A 22,497-nucleotide genomic window follows, 5' to 3' on the forward strand; every position below is an offset into this window, starting at 1 on the left:
TACTTCTGTTTTGGAAGGAAGGAAAAACACAACATAGCTGTATTGCTCGAAAGAAGAAAAATAATGAAGATCACAAAACTCAAATGATAAGCCTATTTCTGTTAGTACTGTGTTGTTGTTGTTCAGTGCCATCAAGTCGATTCTGACCCATAGCAACCCTGTATAAGGTTTCCAAGGAGTGGCTGGTGAGCTTGAACTTCCAACCATATGGTTCAAACAGACCTTGCAGTCCAACACATTAACCCACAAGGCCACACCAGGACTCTGTTAGTGTATTGTACAACTCCTAAATATTATTCCAAGCTAAATTAGGACTGGTACTGGATTTCTTAATGTTGATTTGATTTTTATTTTGGCCATTATTGCTAATGTTCCTTTTAACCCAAACACTACTGCTCTTCCTGCCTCAAGGCTAACCTCTGTATTTTTTCCCTTTACTCTTACTCTTAATTTCCCATAAGGCACCTTTTGTTGTTTCTGCTCCTAAAATACAGCTCTGCATCATGGATAAAACAAGAATTGTTTGTTGTTGTTGTTGTTAAGTGCTGTCGAGCAACCCTATATAGGGTTTCCAAGGAGCAGCTGGTGAACTTGAACCCCTGACCTTGAGGTTTTAAAGCAACTTTTCAGTCCAGCATATTAACCAACCCATAGCACCACAAGGTCAAAGTAATAAGCATAGAAGAAATGTAATTCCACTGGTTTATGCAACAGCTTCTTTCATTTACAAGCTGTTGTGCAAACTAGTGGAATTACATTTCTTCCTTTACAAGGAAACTTTTGCTGAATTCAGAATGAAAGGCAAAAGATGTGTATCCATATATTAGAGCTTCAACTACAGGCATTTTCATCATGAACTCTGAATTTTAAGGAGGGGGAATGATCGCTAGGTTGCAGAGCTTAGGTTAGGACTATGAGGGACATCACTAGACTCTGTGGTGGTGGTAATGTTCTGACTCATAGCGACCCTGCATAGGGTTTCAGAGTCTGTAAGTCTTTATGGGAGCAGAAAGCCTCATCTTTGTTCTGCGGAACTGCTTGTGTTTCATACTGCTGACCTTGACATTAGCAGCCCGACTCATAACCACTACGCTACCAGAGCTCCTTACTAGAGTCTATAGGGTCTAAGAATGTTACTTATTGACCATCTAGCTCTTCACTCTGGGCTCAAATTTGCCATTTCTGAAAAGCTGATCAGCTACCAGGTGATTATGGCCACTGTCTACTGGTATGAAATACAAGTGTTCATCTGTTGCCTCTGTGTTTTGATTATTGTGTGAGTAAAAGGAATTATAGACCCTAAGCAGGGACTTCAGGTAGTTGAAGTCACCTAGAGGATTGTACTCAACAAGTAGCCCTATTTTCTTCATATGATTATATCTTTTTAAAACAGTTTGCAGCAAAAAGTTGAAAGATGCCTTGAAGATGGAATCCGTCTCCCCATGTTAGATGCAAAGCAGCTTCAGAATGAAAATGATAACCTCAGAGAACAAAATGAAAATGCTAGTAAGGTCAGTAGATATATTTGATAATAATGAGAAAACTTTTTATTGCGAATTGGGTGAAAGTTTACAGACAAGATCATCAGTTCTACATTCAGCAAATCATCTCAGTGATTACAGTCCCTTCCCTGCAACAACGTTTATCTCACTTCCTCCCTGTGATTACTCATTTACATCTTATAGTTCATAAATGAACAAGTTAAAAATATTTGATGTACACTTACAATACAAAAAAATATATATTCATTTAAATGTCCAAAGGGCACATTCTGCCAGCCAGCCTCCTACCCACAGGCATACAGCCACCGTCTTTGCTGTTGCCACTTTCCTGAATCGGGGTCTCACATTCTACTCATGCTCTGCTTTCTTGATGGTCCTGGGATTGTCTGTTCTTGAAATGAAGGATTTACCTACTCCCTCCTTTTAGTTTCACATCTTCTACAATTAAAGTTGTGACAATTAAAATTAAACCTGCTAACAGTTATTCACAATTGAATCATAAAATCCTATTAACTTTGTCTCCCATCTCCTTTCACCAGATCCATCTGTGAAAGAGGGACACTATTCAGTGGAGATTACCTTCCCCCACCCCTGCACCTCATTCCCTGCAACTAAGCATACTTCTAAAATCTTATAAGCCAGACACTTTGTGCCTTTGGTAGCCCCCTCATTTTTGATAGCGAATGTTAAATTTCTCATCCCTGTCAACCCAGTACACTGAGGGAACAAGGTTGTTCCTTGATAGGAAGAATCCTTCCAGTCTGGTTGGATTTTGAGTCACTACATTATTAGCCAAAAGTTTAGTTTGTCAGATTGTAGCAATTTTCCACTTGTTCTCAGTATCAAACATCTTTATCTTCCTTGGTTTGAATTCTGGTCTGCTAACCTGGTGTGGTGCTGTGGTTAATGTGCCAGACTACACATTTGAACTGCAAGGTCGGCAGTTCAAGCTCACCAGCTGCTCCTTGGAAACCCTACACAGGTTCACTATGGGTCGGAATTGACTCGATGGCATTTAACAACAACAACAGCAATCTAAGCTAGGTCAAATGGATGCTAGCTGCAAGTTTGGAAGTTCATGGACACCTACCAGCTGGCTACTTCACTCTCAGCCCTAGCCCCCAGGGGCTAGATCAGTGCCAATGGGTTTAGGAGGTCACACATCTTCCTAAACTTCAGATCAGCCAGCCCTTCCTATTCTCTCTCTCATCTCAAGGTCAACGGGTGCTTATGGAACATAGCCAGGCTCAGCCCATGTCTTCATTGCTGCATTTCCTCCCCCCAACCCCCACTTCTGCTTACAAGTAGAACCAGGTGGTCACTGTATAGTTTTGCTGATATTTAATAGCTTATATGATTTTTAGTGTAAATGTTTTTATTTGGAAAGGAAATGGCAATTTACATACATTTTAATAATTTGAATTAAAATAAAGCAACAAAATAATTCTATTTCTTCTTTTTTAAAAACGAAAGGATATCTTTTTCCTGTCTAGATTATTCAAAGTTGATTTCAGTTATTTTTATAATTTGCATAAATTAGAGAAAAATTTTATCAAGAACTAAAAGCCTTTTGCATTGTACATTTTCTGAAGTCCAATTCATGTTGTTATTTAAAGGAAAGTAGGTGTGAATACTTTTTTTTTTTTTAATCACAATTTTTTTTTCTAATCTTAAATTCTCTGGTCTCTTGTTTTCTTAAAATAATGGTGCTGTTATAAAGCAACAGAAAAAAATTGATTTGATTCAAACTGATATTTATTTCTTGTATTTTAGATAATAGACAGCCAGCAAGTTGAAATTGATGGAATGATTTTAGAAATTCAGGTAAGGAATACTTTGTGCTGATGTAGTGCTGTAAGATAAGCATTGGACTGCAAGGTCTGTTTGAACCACAAAGTTTGTGGTTCAAACTCAACAGCCACTCCTTGGAAACACTAAGCAAGCCACTAAGAGTCAGAACCAATTTGCAGCACTTAACAACAACAACAACATAGTATATAGAATAAAGACTATAGCCTTCAGTATCGATTGCAGCTCAATGTAAAGAAAACAAAAGTTCTCACAACTGGACCAATAAATAGCATCAGATAAATGAAGAGAAGATTGAAGTCTTAAGAGACTTCATTTTGTTTGGATTTATAAACAACACTCATGGTGGAAATAGCTGTCAAGAAATCAAATGACGTATTGCATTAGGCAAATCTGCTGCACATGACCTCTTTCAGGTGTTCAGTATTAAAGATACCAGTTTGAGGACAAAGGTACTCCTGACCTAAGCCATGGTATTTTCAGTTGCCTCATATACATGTGAAAGTTGGGCAATGAATAAAGAAGACTGGTGAAGAATCGATACATTTGAATTATGTGTGGTATTGGAGAGTAATATTGAAAGTACCATTGACTGCCAGATCAAACAATTCTGTCTTGGAGGAAGTACAGCCAGAATGCTTCTTAGAAACCGGGATGGCGAGACTTCGTTATCAGGAGGGACCAGTCTCTGGAGAAGAATATATTTTGGGCAAGAGAGGAAGACCGCGCCCCCCCACCCCCCAATGAGGTGGATTAGCACAATGCCAGCAGTACTGGGCTCAAACATAACAATTGTGAGGATGGTGCAGGACTGAGCAGTGTTTCTTTCTGTTATGCATAGCTATAGTCGCTATGACTTGACAGCACCTAACAACAAATAATACATAGACTAGAAACTCCCCATAGGGTTTCCAAAGCTGTAACCTTTCAGAAGTTGACTGCCTCATCTTTATCCTGTGGAACATCTGGCATGTTCCCTAGTGCTGACCTTTTGGTTTCTGCCAAGCACTTTAGTCACTGTGCTTGGGCTCCTTGTTCTGTAAAGATTATCATCTTGCAAACCCTATGAGGCAATTCAACTCTGTCCTCTAGGTCACTATGAGTTGGAATTGACTTGAGGCACAGTGGCTTGGATTTTGGTTAAACATAAAGGTCTGTTCTCTCATCATATGTTTTTCTCCTAACTTCTTTATCTTCCAATTATGCTCCTACTGCCCACGCTGCCTCAGTCCTCTCTGATGATGTTTAGGTGATGTGATGCTCCTCAAGTGTAGAAGTAACCCAGTAGTTCCTTATTATCTGTGGGATAAAGCCCTAAATTCTTAGCCTGCTATTCCTGAAATCTGCTGCTATAGCTCTTTCTTACCTCAGGACTTACCATGTTTTCACCTGCAGACATACTGCATGTAGACATGCACATGCAACACCTCAAGTCAGTTTTAGTGTTTGTAGTTCCCAAAAGTGCTATGCTCTTCCTGCAAAACCCACATGCTCAGAAGCAATACTGCTGTGAAACCTGAAAACATGCTTTTCAGAGAGCTGGTAGAATTAACCACTCTCCTTTTACCACGACGCCTCCTTTCCCCCTAGTAATTGTATTCTGTGCATTTTCTCCACATAACTCCACTAGAATGCAGCCAAGCACAACGCCTGGCATATAAGTAGGTGCTCAGTAATTATCTGGTTAGTGAATAAAAGAACAGAAGTCTGTTTCATCCACAAATTTTTGATGTGTATTGTAATGTATCCTGTACTCTTGTTAGGGTTTAAATATGGAGATGATCTACACAGTCTCCATGTTCAAGAAACTAAGTGTGGATTAGAGACACGAATATGTAAATACTGTTAACAGTTTAATAATACCAAGAGGTTCAGTCCACAGTCTTTGATCTGCATCAGTAAGTATTTTAAGTCTTCTTCACTTCTAACAAGCATGGTGGCGCCTTTTGTATGCCACAGGCTGTTAAGAAGTCTTTCTTCAATCCTGCTGCCACACTCTTCTTCATATCCTTCAGCTTCTTGGATTGTTTGCTTTGCATACAGTTGGATAAGTATGGGGAACAGATACAATCCTGATACATACCTTTCCTCATTTTAAGCCTTTCATTTGAACAGTTGCCCCCTTGTCTATGTACAGGTTCCTCATGAGCATAATTAAGTGTTGTGGGCTACTTATTCTTCACAATGTTATCTATAGTTTGTTTATCCACACAGTCCAATGCCTTTGCATAGTCAATACGGTACAATAGCACATCTTTCTGGTATTCTCTGCTTTTAGCCAAGATCCATCTGATGTCAGCAAGGATACCCCTAGTTCCATGTCCTTTTCTGAAACCTGCTTGAATTTCTGGCAGCTCTCTGTCATTTAGTGCGGCAACTATTTTTTAATTTTCTTAAGCAAAATTTTTACTAGTGATATTACTATTTGATGATTGCACATTCTGTTGGGTCGTCTTTCTTTAGACTTGTTTTGGCTGATTATATTAAGCTGCTTCATCATCTCTTCTCATTTGTTGTTGTTGTTTGGTTGCCATTGAGTCAATTCTGGCTCATAGTGAGTCTGTATAGGGTTTCCAAGGAGCAGCTGGTGATTCTGAACTGCCAGCCTTGTGATTCAAACCGATCTTTCGATCCAGTGCTTTACCCCATAGCACCATGCCAGGACTCTTCCCAGAGATACCACCAATTTGATTCCTGTGTTTTTTCATCTGGTGAGATTCACATATATAGTCACCTTTTATGTCGTTGGAAAAAGGCATTTGCCACGAATAAGTCATTGGTCACATAAATTCTATCATGTGATTCTCTAGCATCATTTCTGTCATGAAGGCCATACTTTCCAGTTGCCCATTGTTTCGTTCTGCTGTGCATGGGATCGTTATGAGTCAGTTCCGACTCGATGGCACCTGACAACAACAACAATTCTTCCTCTTGGGAGCACAGTGGCTCCATACAATAAGCACTGGACTGCAAACCATAAGGCTGAAGATTCAAGTCCACCAGTCTTTCTGTGGGAGAAAGATGAGGCCTTGTGTTCCCACAAAGATTTACAGCCTTGGAAATTCTATACAGGGTTGCAAGTCCACAGCACTTAAAACAACAGCATCCCTCCTTTTGGTTTCCAACTTTTGCATTCCAGTCACCAGTAATTATCAGTGCATCTTACATGAATGTTTAATTGATATCAGACTGAAATAGTAGTTGTTGTTAAGTGCTGTCAAGTTGGTTCTGACAGATAGCGACCTGTGTAGGGCTTCCAAGGAGCTGCTGGTGAGTTAAACCACCAACCTTGCAGTTCAAACAGCTTTGCAGTCTGGCGCATTAACCCACAGCCTACACCAGGACTCCATAATAGTAGTTTTGTTGTTGTTGTTGTTAAGTTCCATTAAGTCGATTCCGACCCATAATAGTAGAATTCTTTAATTTTAGTCTTCAGACTTAAGATGGTAATGGTGGTGGTTATGTGCCGTGGAGTCGGTTCCGACTCATAGCAACCCTCTACAGGGTTTCCGAGGCTGTAAATCTTTACGGGAGCAGAAAGTCTCATCTTTCTCCCGCAAAACAGCTGGTAGTTTTGAACTGCTGACCTTAGAGTTCGCAGCCTGATTTGTAACCACTACGCTACCAGAGCAGAGTGCTTCAATTTCGTCATCACTGGCTTTAGTGGTTGATGTGTAAATTTGAATGATAGTGGTATTTACTGCTCTTTCTTGCAGGCCTGTGAGTAGTGAGTAGTATACTAACACAGACAGCATTGTACTTTAAGATCTTGAAATGTTCTTTTTTCACTATAAATTTGATGCCTTTCCTCCTCGGCATAGTAAACCATATAGTTGTCAAATTAAAAATGGCCAATATCAGTCCATTTCAGCTTACTTGTTAAATGCTGTCGATGCCTAGAATATCAATCTTTGTGCATAACATTTCTGTTTTGATGACTTCCAGTTTTCCTAGATTCATGCTTCATACATTCCACTTTCTGATTATTAATGAGTGTTTGCATTCTATCACTGGAGAATGATATCAAGTTTGGTGAGGTGGAGGGTCAGAGAAAAAGAGGAAGATCCCTAGCTTGATGGATTCGCAGAGTGGCAGCACTAATGGGCTTAAGCGTGGCAACAATTGTAAGGGTAGCCCAGGACCGGGCAATGTTTCATTCTGTTGTGCCTAGGGTTGCTATGAGTCAATATACCGACTTGGTGGCACCTAACAACAACAACAACATTCTCATTTTGAGTTTTGCCAAAATTAGCACATGAAGATCTAGAAAGTTTTGCTCCATTCATTCACATCAGTAAGGTCAACTCTACTTTGAGGAGGCAGCTTTTACCCAGTTGTATTCTGAGTGCCTTCCAACCTGAAGGGCTCATCTTCCAGCACTATATCAGACAATATTCTACTGTTATTCATAAGGTTCTCAGTGGCTCATCCTTCAGAAGTGGTGTGCCTCTCCGTCTTCCTCGTCTGTCTTAGTCTGTAAGCTCTACTGAAACTTGTCCTTGGTGGTATTTAAAATCCAGTTACCCTGCTGGCATTTAAAGTACTGGTTACATTTAAAATACTGCACAGCTTCTAGCATCACAGTAATACACAAGGTACCACAGTAGGGTAAGCTGATAAACAAGTGGTGGACACAAGCCATTAGAACCACAAAATCATTAAGTTCCCTCACTTATTGATACCTGTGAAAGGAATTTCTATTTCAGTTGATAGTATTTTCCAGAAAATAAATATGAGTAAGTGTTCTCTCATCCTAAATTAAGGATAATTAACACATGAACATTATCATTGTCACTTGGTGAATAAGGCTCTTGATATTTTATTTATCAAATACTGTCTTTTACATTGTATTTGTATTAATTAAAATGTACTTTTTTGTATTTGTTCAGAGCTCTTATAATTTATTTTAATACCTTTGTCCAGTTTTTAGAAGAATAATTACATGTCATTCTTGTCAATATTTTACCCCTCTTTGTGGTAACTCTATATAGCAAACCATTTGACAGTTAAGTCTTCACCTGTACAATTCAGTGACATTAGTTATGTTCATTCATTATGTTATTCAAGCACCATTGGCCACATTTTACCATTGCAATGTTACTTGGCATGAAGTTCTCTCTTTCTTCCTAAAGATATTTTTAATTTTTAAAATATTTGCCTGTCTGAAATTGCTTTATGATGCATGAAAAATAGAAATCTTATCAGAAATGCCTAGTAATTTTTGAAAACCATAGTAACTGAAGCAGCATGCCTTTTGTCAAAGCTACATTTAGGTTTTGAGTCCACTTTGAGTCCATTTTCTATGGTGGTATATGAGGTTTGTCCCAGCAACACATTGAAGACTGTTCTTTTGCACTGAATTGTCTTGGCACCCTTGTTGAAAATCAGTTGACCATCAACACATGGATATTTATTTCTGGACTTTCAATTCTATTTTTCTAACTAATCACTATCACTTTTCCTGTACAAGAATCACACTATCTTAATTACTTTGCTTTTTAAGTAAGTTTTAAAATTAGGAAGTGTAAGTTCTTCCAACTCTACTCTTTTTAAGATTGTTTTGGTTATTTTGGAAATTAAGAATTTTAGAATCACCTGAGAGCTATTATGTCAAATTTATAAATCAACGTGGGGAGCATTGCCATCTTAATAAGGAATTCTGGGGGTGTTGTAGGTTAGACGTTGGGCTGCTAACCACAAGGTTGGCAGTTCAAACCCACCAGCCTAGCCGTTCTTCGGAAGAAAGATGAAGTTGTCTGCTCCCATAGAGATTTAGTCTTGGAAATCCTATGTAGAGTTACTATGAGTTAGAATTCACTCGATGACAGAGGGTTTGGTTTTAGTTGTTGTTGTTATGTGCCATGGAGTTGGTTCCGACTCAGTGACCCTGCACAGGGTTTCTGAGACTGCAAATCTTTACAGGAGCAGAAAGCCTCATCTTTCTCCTGTGGAACAGCTGGTAGTTTCGAACTGCTGACCTTGTGGTTCACAGCCCGATTCGTAACCACTATGCTACCAGAGCTCCTATGAGACATCTTAATAATATTAAAATTACATTATCACTACCTTCTGAGAATACTGCATGGGGTTGCAGGGCAAACAAAGCCAGGAGAAGCTGTCCAGAGGAATCTGGTAGCGGAGATCAGCAGCCGACTCTGCCACCAGGGCCTAGTCAAAGGGGAAGGACAGTTGCCTATCAGGCCCTAGTGTGAGAGATCCAGAGACAGTGGCCCAGATGGCATGGAGCCTGAAGATGTTGTTTAGAGGAACTGCAATGAAATTGTTGCTTTGATTGAATGAACTTCTCAGAGTCCCTGCTCTGAGGCATCTATTTCTATGGTTCTGAGAAGCCTTCTGCCATTCAGCAGTGAGTCAATTTTCTTTGTATCAAGGGTTATGATGTGATCACTCAAGTCCAGTCTGGGACTGGGAAAATGGCTGTTTTGCCATACGAGTTCTGCAGCTGATTCAATTAGACCTAAAGACTACCTAGGCGTTGGTCCTGGCTTCCACTTGAGAATTGCTCAGCAGATACAGAAGGTGGTGATGGCATTAGATTACATGGGCCCTCCTGCCATGCCTGCACTGGGGACACCATTGTGCATGCTGAAGTGCAGAAACTGCAGATGGAGCCTCCTCATATCATCATGGGTTTCCCAGGCTGTGTGTTTGATACGCTTCATCAAAGATACCTGTTTCCCAAATCCATCAAGCTATTTGTACTAGATGAAGCTGAGGTTAAGCGGTGGCTTCAAAGACCAGATCTCTGACATATTTCAGTACTCAACAGCAACACCCAAGTCATTTTGCTGTCAGTCACAGTGCCTTCTGATGTGCTTGAGGTGATCAAGAAATTCACGAGGGACCCCTTTCGGCTTCTTTTCAAGAAGGAAGAATTGACCCTGAAGGGTTTCTGTCAATTCTACCTACGTGTGGAACGCAAGGAGTGGAAATTGGACACACTTACTTGTATGAAACCTTGACCATCACCAGGCAGTCATCTTCATTAACACTCAGAGGAAGGTTGATTGGCTCACTGAGAAGATGCATGCCCAAGACTTTACTATTTCCACCATGCATGGAGATATGGACCACAAAGAATAAGATGTGATCATGAGGGAGTTCGTTCTGGTTCTAGCAGAGAACTGATTACCACTGACCTGCTGGCCATGGCCAGAGGCCTTGATGTGCAGCAGCTTTCCTTAGTCATCAGCTCTGATCTTCCCACCAACAGGAAAGACTGTATCCACAGAATTGGTCATGGTGGACCTTTTTGCCATAAGGGTGTGGCTGTTAAACTGGTGACAGAAAGTGACAAAAGGACACTTTGAGACATTGAGACCTTCTGTAACGCCTCCCTTGAGGAGATGCCCTTCAGTGTTGCTGACCTCATTTGAGAGAGGGGCTTTCTGTTGTGCTCCCTAGTCCTGGCCAGGGCTCATTCCTGGGGAGTCAAGGAGGAACAGCAGCAGGGGACAGGGAGCCCAGGGAGGGATAGCTTTTCATATTTTTTCCCTTTGAATAAATGTCACTTTCTGAGGCAAAAGAAAACAAATTAAATAATAAAACTTTCAATCTATGTTCAATTCATTACTAAATATGTTTTCTGCTATCATAGTATAGATGCTCTAAGGTTTTTAAACAGTTGTTACCCAATTTGACACTTAACACAGTGCCTAGCACATAATAACTTGGTAATTTGTTGATTGAGTAAGCGTGGGCTTTCACTTTAACAAAAACTAAATTGGGTATTGAATCAATAATAACTCTCACACCTTTTCTTTTATTCACATTCATCTCATTTAGTAACTGTTTACTGAGTGCCTGTCATGGGCCAGGCACTTGTCTAAGGCATACCGAATGAATAAAACAAAAGCCTTTGCCCATAAGGGACTTCACCCATTATGCTAAACTTGGAATGGACCCATTTTAATATTTAACATAAGCATAATGGGATTAGGGTCAGGTCGAAGTCATTTGTTCTTTTTGATTATAAGCAACAGAGCTCACTGAATTTAGCCTAAGTGGAAATAGAATCTACTTAAGAATGGAAAGATGTGAAATCTATAGGTAGGAATGAACCAGGCTTTAAGAAAGAGAACCCTGATAGTACAGTGGTTGAAGTTTTCAGCTGCTAACCCTAAGAGAGGTGTCCATAAGCATCTCCTTAGGAAAAATGTGGGGCAGTCTGCTGATGAAGATTGACAGTCTTGGAAACCTCAGGGACAGTTCTGCTCTGCCCTGTAGGGTCACTGTGAGTCCACATCCAATTGTGGGCAGTGGGTGTGGTTAGGAAAGAAGAAGCTCTCATGCTTCTTTCATTGCAGCATGTTTCATTCGTCTCTGCAGACTGACTTCTTTCTTTAGCTCAAATAGCAGAACATGGCTGTGCACAGTTCCTAAGTTCCATAGTTCACTTCAGACACTTGCAGAGTCTTAACTCAGACTGAGGTCCTGTTTCCTCAGGTTTGGTCAAGTTTTCACTTAGTCTGACCCAGGAGACTATGACCCAAGCCTGCAGAATCCCTGAGTAAACTTAAGTTGATTTATGACTCACAGGATTTGTGAACTGGACACTCAAAAGTATCATCTGCATGTACACTGCATAATTTTCACAGTACTTCACAAGAAAAATCGGCACAAAGATAGGGATCCAGAACCTTGTTTTTAAGTCTATGCAAGCACCACTAACCCTATCCTTTCTCTTCATGTTTTTAAAGACATTGAGAAATATTAAATCTCATTCAAATAATATATTCCTTTTATTGATGCTCTGTAGGTAGTATAAATTTCTACCTTGTTAAATATGCACACCCTTATTAATTGCTATTTCTTAATACAAGTGCTATTACATTTTGCATATATTTATGAAAGCTCTTGCAAAAATAGTATGCTTGTATTAATAGACTCATAACAGTATGGGATTTTTCAATTATTCTCAGCAGCAAATTGAACATTATTGATTTGTACTTTGTTTTTAAATAATTGAATATGTACAATAAAATGTCAACAGAAAACACCTCAGAGCAACTTACTTTTTTGAGGAATTTTTGCTGTTTTTTTTTAATGTTGTTTTTCTTATATAACTAGATGCAACAAAGTTGAGACCTGTAGCATAAATCCTCTTTAATAAAGATACAGTTGGTTAGTAGACAGTGCAGATTAGATTTAATGCCATATCTAAGTCCTTGTCTCAACATAGAAGAGCCTGGCCTTCCTTGGAGATATTCTTCTATCTTGGCATCAGTCTTCCCCTGAGTCTAGGAGGTTTTCAGCACAGGAACCCCAGACCCAAAGGACCTGCTCAGTTCCCACCTCTTCTTTCTTAGTGGTACCTAGGTCTCTCCTCCTCTCACTGCTCTCTCCTTTCATTGTTTGCAAAATAAAAAGTGACACAGGCCACACCGCAAGAAAACTCCTCTTACATCAGATCATGGCTGTGCCAGGAGTGAGGATGTTGTTACATTCCCTAGTCCCCTAAAACCATATAACTGATGGGCTGATCCCATCAGATCACATCATGTTGTTTTATGCTGTTGAGTTGGTTCCGACTCACAGCGATCCTGTGAGCTTCCAAGAGTAGTTGGTGGATTTGAACTGCTGGCTGTGTGGTTAGCCATTCAGTGCTTATCCCACAGCGCCACACTAGAAGTGATTATACTTTTGCATAATAGCCAAAGTATATTATTACGTAACTTCCAATCCACTGAAAATCATTTGTTGTTTATTGCCATGGAGTTGGTTCCAACCCAAAGCAACCCTGTGTAGGGTTTCTGAGATGAGCTTGAACCACCGACTTTGCAGTTGAAACTGACCTTGCAATACAGCTAATTAACCCACAGCACCACACCAGGACTCCCTAAAAAGCAAAGCCCTCCCAAATTGGCACATATTTTGGAGAGGCACACTAAATGTATGACTGTGTGTAAATTATTTTCAAAAACATAGTGTCATATTTCAAGAGTTTCATTCTCTGTGCTGCTGCTTTTGGTGATCTTATGTTTCATGGCTTTAAATATTGTGTATATATCTAAGTTTACCACTGCTAATACTTCTCTATAGTTCAAAATTCTCCTCTGAACTGACTGTGGATCCAGTTGCCTGTTCAATAACACCACTTGACACATGCACTTAACATGTCTAAAACTAAGTTACTTACCTTCTTCCCCTTTGCCCAGTCAAAAAAGAAATAAACCCTGCTACACCTTCCGTATTTCCCTTTTCAGTTAATGGCAAGTGTGTCCTTCTATTTGCTCAGACAGGAAACGTTATACTTATCCTTGACTCCTCTCTAGCCTCGTATTTGTCAGCAAATTCTATTATCATCAGAATATATGTAGAATCTGGCCCCTTATCACAGCCTCCATTGTGCCACCGAGTCTAGCCCTCTTCACCTCGTATCTGGGTTATCTCTTCCTGCTCCCACCTTTGCCTGCTTATATTCTTATGAGCTTAAGTGTTCTGTTAAACAAAAATCAGATCATGACACCAGTGCTCAGGACCCTTCAGTCTTTCTTCATTCTTTGCAAAGTCAGAGTTCTTACACTGGCCCCTAAGGCCTTGCATTCTATTCCTGTGGCTGCCTTCTCTGACTCTCACTAGTAGCCTCAACTTCCCTGGCTCTTGCTTGTTCTCAACCCCAGATGGCACCAGTTGCCTCAAAACCTTTACACTGCTTTCCTGGATACCTGTGGGGAACAGTTGATCACCTTCTTAAAGCCTCTGCCCAAGTGTCACTTTTCTGTGAGTCGGAACTGACTCCACAGCACATCACCACCACCACCACACCCTTTTCAGATTTCAGCTCCTGCCGTCCTCCTTGTTGTGCTCTCTGTTCTCCACGGCACTAGTCAAGTTCTCATGTACAGTACTGTAGAACTTACATACTTGCTGGGCTTTTTTACTTTCGAGTGTTGACTACTTTGTTCACACAGTGTTGCCTAGTGCGTAGAGCAGTATGTAGCAATAATTTCTGCTGAGTGCATGGATTAACTTGTGAAAGTCCTGTATGGTGTGCACACACACACACACACACACAAATACATACATACGTTTCACTGCTAATAAGTTTTCTTTGAAACCTTGCTTCATAAACAGATTGGCAAGTTATGTAGAACGTTAGCTAAATCTATCTTTCCCTCCTTTTGAGTTATTTGTGGGGCAGAGGAGAGTTAGCATTTCTGGATCCTTACATGTGGGTTAATGCGCCAGACTGCAAAGCCATTTGAACTACTTGTCAAATGGCTCACCAGCTACTCCTTGGAAACCCTATACAGGGTTGCTATGGGTTGGAACCAACTCGACGGCAGCTGTGGGTTACATGTGGATCCTTACATGTGTGTTAGTGTGCCAGACTGCAAAGCCATTTGAACTACTTGTCAAGTAGCTCACCAGCTACTCCTCGGAAACCCTATACAGAGTTGCTATGGGTCGGAGCTGACTCAACGGCACTTCACACCAACATCATCAGAACCACAAGTATGCTTAATACCAATTTTTAACCTAAAAAATGACCATACGAAGTACCTGGAGGCGAGGATCCTAGCAGCTTACTCATTTTGGTGAGACATTGTAGATATTTGGAAACCAGTTCAGGTTCCCCTTAGAGCAATGCTTGTGAGTTATATAGCATTACAGCAGCTCTGGTGAGTCAGAAGCAGACTGTTACTATTCTTAATCTCAGTGATGATGATCCTGAATTCCGAACTTTTCTTTCTTGTAACAGATTGGCAGACATTTCTGATTTATTCTAATGGAGAATACAGCCTGTTTCTTCATTGATTTAAATCCAGTCTTACATAGGAACATATTAATCAGATTTACTGGCTAATTATTCCTCACATTCAGTAGGACTCTTGAGTTGAAAACTGAATAAATAAATGCCCATAATCTTTTGAAGAATGACATTGCAACATTGTAAACATTTAAATTTTAGTATAGCTGATGTGTGGTACCTTTTTCTATAATTCTAGTAAAATGAACATTAGCAAATCTTAAGAAAATGAAGGTTAAATCTGAATTCCAGTCAAGTAATCTTGTCAGCCAGGAAACATAGCTATCATATAGGTAAATAAATCTCTATATAACCATTCAATGAAAGAACAGGTTACAAAGTATCCAGAAATACAATATATATACTCCATCTCATGTGACTGCTATGTTTTGTTGCATGCAAAATAAGCTTTCTCTGAAAGGAACTGTATTTGTTAGGGAATTTGCTTTCACTTGTATCTAATTTTTGAGTTATGAAATACAATTTTTTTAGAATTTAGGAGACAAATGAAATTAAATAGTAATATATTTGGTTGAATATTGTTGCTTTACATAAGAAAACTACTGTTTATTTACAGTGTTGTATCAAATCATGGTGGAGACTGTCCTCTTTTAACCCTACCCAGATGTTAACAGGAAGGAAAAAACTTGACAGTGGACACTGTGCTATTTAAATGGTCAGCAATCTGATGCATTTTCAGAATCTAAATATACAAATCTGAAAAAAAAAAAAAAGGAAGAAATAGATTCCCTGGGCATATGTCTATTTATCTTGTGGGCTTGAAAACAACACAAATTGTATAAACACCTAGAGTTTACTAATAACCACAGAGTTTATGGCAAGTTTTTTTCTGAACTGTACCTAGCTGAAGTGACTCAAGTACTTGTAAGATTCCCTGCTTACCATTCTGGTGTATTTTTTTTTAACAATTGCATCATGTGTAGATTATTTATACTTGTATCATGGAAAAGATATTTTCAAAGTCCCATAATAGACTATCGGCTTGAGTTCAATGGCGGAGTCACTGCTTATAATACGAGACTCTGAGAGAAGGGAGTTTAGCTTTGTTTACAATGATAGAAAGTAGGGAATTGTACTTTATTGACTATAAGAAAAAAATGTACAAAAAATGAATGGATTTAATATATTCCCAACAAATAAAAATTAGTTTTCTTAATATTTGTAACAGAACCGACTCGACGGCACTTAACAACAACAACAACAGAATTAAAGAGCAACTTTAGGTTCGACAAAAATTTCTTTTACCCATGTTACAAATCATTTTGTTAAGATGGCGTGTTTTCCCTCTTCTTTTCTCTGGAGTCACTGACTCTAGAAGTACTGAAGTAAAGGCTGCATCTTCCAACGGGTTAGAGAGGAAAGAAAATATGAAGTATTCAAAGCCAGTATTCCTGGTTACCTATGTTAGATTCACATTGAGCTTTCTAAGTAGTAACATGCTTTGCTTTCTAATCTTCTTTATTCTAGTCTATGCAAGGGAAACTATCTAAAGAGAAACTGACCACTCAAAAGATGGTGGAAGAGCTAGAAAAGAAAGAAAGAAATATACAGAGATTAACAGAAGCACTACTTGGGGTGAGTAGAAGAAATCTGAATTAACTTTTAAAAGGTGATTTACTATGTATATTTTAAGTTAAATGCTTATTTATACATATTAATAGTCTCTTTTAAATTGAACTTTAACTTTATGTTCTAGTTAACTAAATCTATTAAGTTTCCTAATACAATTTTATATTCTTAAACTATAGCAAACTCAAATATTATATACATTAGATTCCAAACTTAGCAAAGAAGGCATACATTTAAATGTAAACAAATTACCCTTGAAAATGCTTAAGAAAGTGCACAGTGCTGGTACTTCATCACTTCAGTACACTTTCTTCCTTTAAGTACAAGATGAAATACCTGACGTGTATTTAAAGACCAGTTATGTAAACAATGCATCTTATTTAGTTTTAACAGTCATGACATTGTTCCCTAAACATCATATGTAACCATAATAGCATTGTCATACCCAGTGACAATAATAATTCCTTAACATTTAATTTCTAGTCAATGTAGACTCCTGGTGTGACACTGGAGGATAAGCACTGGACTGCTAACCACAAGGTTGACAGTTCAAACACCCCAGCTGCTCCTCAGAAACCCCATACAGGGTTTCTGTGAGTCAGAACCGACTTGATGGCAGCTAACAAGAGCAACAGTCCATGTGGAGTACTGGTATGATGCTGTAGGATAAGCACTGGAATACTAACTATAAGATTGGTGGTTCAAACTCTATGCAGGATTGCTCTGAGTTGGAACAAACTCGACAGCAATTAAAAAAAATTTTTGTAAGTCCATATGGTGGCGTGATGGGATAAGTAAGTGTTGAGCCGCTAGTCAAAAAGTTGGTAGTTCAAACCCACTAGCCTCTCCACAGGAGAAAGATAAGGCAGTTTGCTTCTGTAAAGATTTATAGCGTTGGAAACTCTTTGGAGCTGTTCTACTGTATCCTTATAGGGTCACTGTGAGTTGAAATTAACTCACTGGCAGTAGATTTGGTTTGATTTTGGTTTGTTGTTGTTGTTAGGTACCATTGAGTCAGTACCGACTCATAGGAACCCTATGCACAACAAAACAAAACACTGCCTCGTCTTGGGCCAACCTCACAATGGTTGCCACGTTTGAGCCCATTGACGTTGCCACTTTGCCATTCCTTCTCACTGGGGGTCTTCCTCTTTTTTCTCTGATCCACCACCTTACCAAACATGATATCCTTCTCCAGTGACTGGTCCCTCCTGACAATATGACGAAAGTATGAGAGACTACGTCTGGCCATCTTGGCCTCCAAAGAGCACTCTGGCTGCACTTCTTCCAACACAGATCTGTGTGTTCTTCTGGCAGCCTATGGTACTTTGAATATTCTCCTCCAACACTGTAACTCAAAGGCATCCATTATTCTACAATCTTCATATTCACTGTCCAACTTTCGCATGCATATGAGGTTATTGAAAATATCCTTTAAGTATTTTAAGTCCTCCTCACTTTCAGCAAGCAGGGTTGTATAATTTGAATATCACAGGTTGTTGATGAGTCTTCCTTCGATCCTGATGCCACATTTTTCTTCATAGAACCCAGCTTCTCGGATTATTTGCTCAGCATACAGGTTGAATAAGTATGGTGAAAGAAAACCCTGTGGACACCTTTCCTAATTTTAAACCATTCGATGTTCCCATGTTCTGTTGGAACTGCCTTTTGGTCTATGTACAGGTTCCTCATGAGCACAATTAAGTATTCCAGAATACTCATACTTCGCAATGTCTTCCATAGCTTGTCATCAGCTACACAATCAAAAGCCTTTGTGTAGTCAAGATGTTTAATCTTTTTGGTATTCTCTGCTTTAAACCAAAGATCCATCTGATGTCAACAATGATATCCCTAGTTCCACTGGAGGAAAACTGGGGACATTTACATATGTATGATTTTAGTTTATTCGTATGTAAATGTCCCCAATTTTTCTTCAGTGCTTTTTTATAGTGGCTTTTGAAATTAGAATTGAATCAAGCACAATCCATAGCATTTTACTGTTATGTCTTATAAATCTTAGACTGCTTTATTCCCCCATGATAGTGACTTGTTGAAGAAACATGGACCTACTGTCTTATAGACTATAGATTGTCATACCTCCTAGAATTGTGTGATTGTTTCCTCACAGTGTCATTTATCTTATTCTCTATCCCCTCCCTACATTGGTTGTGTTGGAACCAACTCTTAACAAAACAAAATCCCGTACATTTCTTGTAAGTTACAGTTAGAACTAAAGACAGGATGAGATTTAGATCAGACATTTTTTGAAATAAATACTTCCTATCATGGCAAATAATCATTTTTGGAGATTTGACTATGACATAAACAATGATGATTAGATTAAGGTGGTGACATTAAGGAGGATCAGGGGATGTGTGTATGGACCCAACCAGGTGATACTGTCAGAGGGAGTGACATCAAAATGTCTATAACATTTTTGTGTAATGTTTCAGCAGAAATTTATAATTTTTATAAAAGTATCCCTGAAATTACTTATAACCAACAAAAACATTTTTCATAAGCCCAACTGGTGAAGTATACCTACAAGACTATTGTTAAGTGTGATCACATTGATTCCGACTCATTTAGTAGCCTTTCATAGGGTTTCTGAGAGTCCTGGTGTGGCTCTGTGGGTTAATGCACTGCACTGCAAGGTCAGTTTGAACCGCAGTGTCAGTGGTTAAAGCTCACCAGTCTCTGCTCAGAGACTGTGAGTCGGAACTGACTCAATGGCATTTAACAACAACAACATGGGATGTCTGAGTGACTGGTGGGTTTGAACTTGCTGTTAACAGTCCAGTGCTATCCTACAGCACCACCTACAAGATTAAAGTGGTTAATTTCCTTTTGAACCTTGTAACATGGTCAGTTTGAACTGCAAGGTCAGCAGTTCAGGCTCTTCAGCGGCTCCTCAGAAACCCTGTACAGGGTCAGTATGAATTGGAATCAACTTGACGGCACTTAACAACAACGAAAATTTGCTCTGGTCAGAGCTGTCATTGTTATCTAATTACAATGACTGAATCACAGGATTTTGTCTGCACATGCTATAGGCACATGCTGTGTTTGTTGCTTCCAGTGTTTCTATTTTTTCATTTGTGAATATTTTTTTTAAAAAAACTTGTTTATGAATTGAGTGAAAGTTTACAGAGCAGATCATCAGTTTTACATTCAACAAATCATAGATTATATTTCATATCTGTTATTATCCCTTTAGTGTATCATTACTTGTCTCAATTCCTCCCTGTGTCTTCTTTTTTTTTTGTTTTTTTAAATAAAAACAACAACTTTATTGTGAATTGAGTAAAGGTTTACAGACAGGATCATCAGCTCTACATTCACCAACTCATATACTTTATTTCATCTCTATTGTAATCCCCTCCATGCAACAACAGTTATCCCACTCCCTGGGCTTCCTATTTCCATTCCACCCACCTTCCTATCTCTTCTCAACTTTGTCCTTAGGGAAATGTTGTTCTTTTGATTTTGAATGGTTGACCATTCCATGGTGAGCATAACTTACATAGTGTTGCTGCTCCCGCTATATACTTGTCTACTGCTTGGCTGAAAATTGGGTCACAAGGCTAAGTTCCTTTTCAGACCTAAAGGGTGGTCGAGGGCCATAGTCTCGGGTTCCTCCAGTCTCTCTGACCACAGTAAGCCTGGTATTTTCTTATTAAAATTGTGAGTTTTATTCTACATTTTCTGCTACTTTATCCAGGACCTTCCAATGCGATCCTTTTCAGAGCAGTTGATAGTGATAGCTGGGCACCATTTTGTTCTTCTAGCCTCAGAGTTGTGGAACTCATCTTCATGTTTCATTAGTCTACTGGAATAATTGATTCCAGGTATCTTCACTTCTCATCACTCTTCTTTCTTCCACATAATGAAAACCAATAGCTGCACAGTAGATGGCTGCTCATGAGCTTTTAAGATCCCAAATGCTACTCAGCAAAGTAGGATGTGGACTGTGTTATACCAGTTGACCATGGCATCCCATGAAACTATGGTTCTGAGTCCCTAGGCCCAGCAACTCATTGCCTTAAGATGTTTTAATATCTTAGGTATTTTCTATACTATCTATAATATCTAAGGTATTTTCATGGCTTTGCCCACTGTTTGCACCATTATATTCATGCATGTTTGCAACAGTGGTCAATACCATGTGCAGATATTCTCTTTAGAACCCTTATTTATTTTTGGGTATATGTCCACTCTTCCTCCCATACCTGTTCAGTTTGTGTATTTGTCCTTGTATGTACCCCCACAACACAGTTGTTCTGAGCTTGTGTGTGTAACACTATTTACCTTTATCCTGTTTAGCCCTCTTCTTGTATGTTGCCCTCTCCATCAACTGAGTTAACTATGTGTCTTACCCTCTAACCAGTGAATTACTCTCCTTCTATGTGTCTTACCCTCTAGCCAGTGACTTACTCTCCTTCTCTCCCGCACCTGGTAGCCAACAAAGAATGTTTCTTTTAGCATGAAAATCTTTTCTTTTTTCCCCACCCTTCTTGATTTTGTCCTTTGTTTATTGTTGTTGTTAAGTGTTGAGTCAGTTCTGATTCATAGCAACTCTGTATAGGATTTCCAGAAGTGACTATTGGTATTTGAACCACTGACCTTTCAGATAGCAGTCCAGTGCTTATCCTGTAGTGCTGCATCAGAATTCCTTAGCTCTGTGTTTCAACAGTCACTAATTTTGTCAGAGATTCTGGTGTTTTAACTACAGTATTGATATAATTAGTATTTGTGATCCTGTATCAGTAACTTTGGAATCCTGGTGTGACGCTGTGGGTTCATGTGTTGGACTGCAGAGTCGGTTTGAACTGCAAGGTTGGTGGTTACAGGGTCACTGTGAGTCAGAAATGACTTGATAGCACTTAACAACAACAACATCAATAACTTTATTTAGAATGAAGTAGTAATTTAAGAAAAAGGGAAAAAATCAACTTCCTCTTAGTTACTTACAGTGTTGTAAGTAATAAGTATGTGATTCAATGTAATTTAAGAAATATTACATCTAAGAAATTTGCAATCAAATTTTATTACATATTATTCTCTGATTCAAATCCATAATAAACATTACTAAGGATTCTGTGTGGTCTAGTGCAAGAGGAGGGTTGTGGGGGTTTGAAACCATGAGTTACTGTACTAGTTTACACTAATCTCAGTGACATCACTGTCCATTTGTAAATTTACAACTTGTGACTAGCAAGGAATCTGTTGAGTATCAATTTACAAATATGCAATTGGCAAGCAAATATTCCCTTAATAGTTGTATTATCTGTTGATGATCAGTGCTGGAAACATTTTTTTTTCCCTAATTATATCATCCCTTTTACATTTATTAGCTGGCAATCATCTATAAAAAATATCTGTCCAACATTAACCGAGGCTTATGCTGAAATACAATTCCAGCCAGGAAGCTAATTCAAATACCTTTTAATTAGCAATTTTCAGAATGAGGAGTACTGTTGTTAAGTAGCATCAAGTCATTTCCAACTCATAGTGGGGAGCGGCTAGTGGGTTTGAGACTCTGACCTTGAGGTTAGCAGTCCAGTGCTTATCCTACAGCACCACCTCATTTGGGGATGAGGTGAGGTTAACTTTCTGAGTGTCAAATCATGAATTCATATTGATACTTCAATTCAGATTAAACAGTTTAGTTTAGTTTTTTTTTTTCTTCTTTGATTTTATTCATGGATTTCTCTATTGCACTGAAAATTTTGATTCCTATCAAAATAATCCCCCCAATATATAAAAAAGATCATTTCAAAGTAATTAAATCACTATTTCAGAAATAATTTTTAAAGTTTCTTA

The 22,497-nt window shown here is 38.9% G+C and overlaps 1 protein-coding gene and 1 pseudogene across 1 annotated transcript in view; both read left to right on the plus strand.

Annotated features, from left to right (window-relative positions):
- Nucleotides 1–22,497, plus strand: part of CEP85L (centrosomal protein 85kDa-like) — a 159,794-nt gene that overhangs the window by 132,448 nt on the left and 4,849 nt on the right. Inside the window, exons 9-11 of the mRNA XM_006839889.1 lie at nt 1,394–1,511; nt 3,276–3,326; nt 16,573–16,680. Coding sequence (XP_006839952.1) covers nt 1,394–1,511; nt 3,276–3,326; nt 16,573–16,680 — 277 coding nt within the window. The remainder of the gene's footprint in view (nt 1–1,393; nt 1,512–3,275; nt 3,327–16,572; nt 16,681–22,497) is intronic.
- LOC102821763 lies at nt 4,073–10,708 on the plus strand (annotated as a pseudogene).

Source organism: Chrysochloris asiatica, unplaced genomic scaffold (assembly GCF_000296735.1).
Source record: "Chrysochloris asiatica unplaced genomic scaffold, ChrAsi1.0 scaffold00027, whole genome shotgun sequence".
Lineage (NCBI taxonomy): Eukaryota > Metazoa > Chordata > Mammalia > Afrosoricida > Chrysochloridae > Chrysochloris > Chrysochloris asiatica.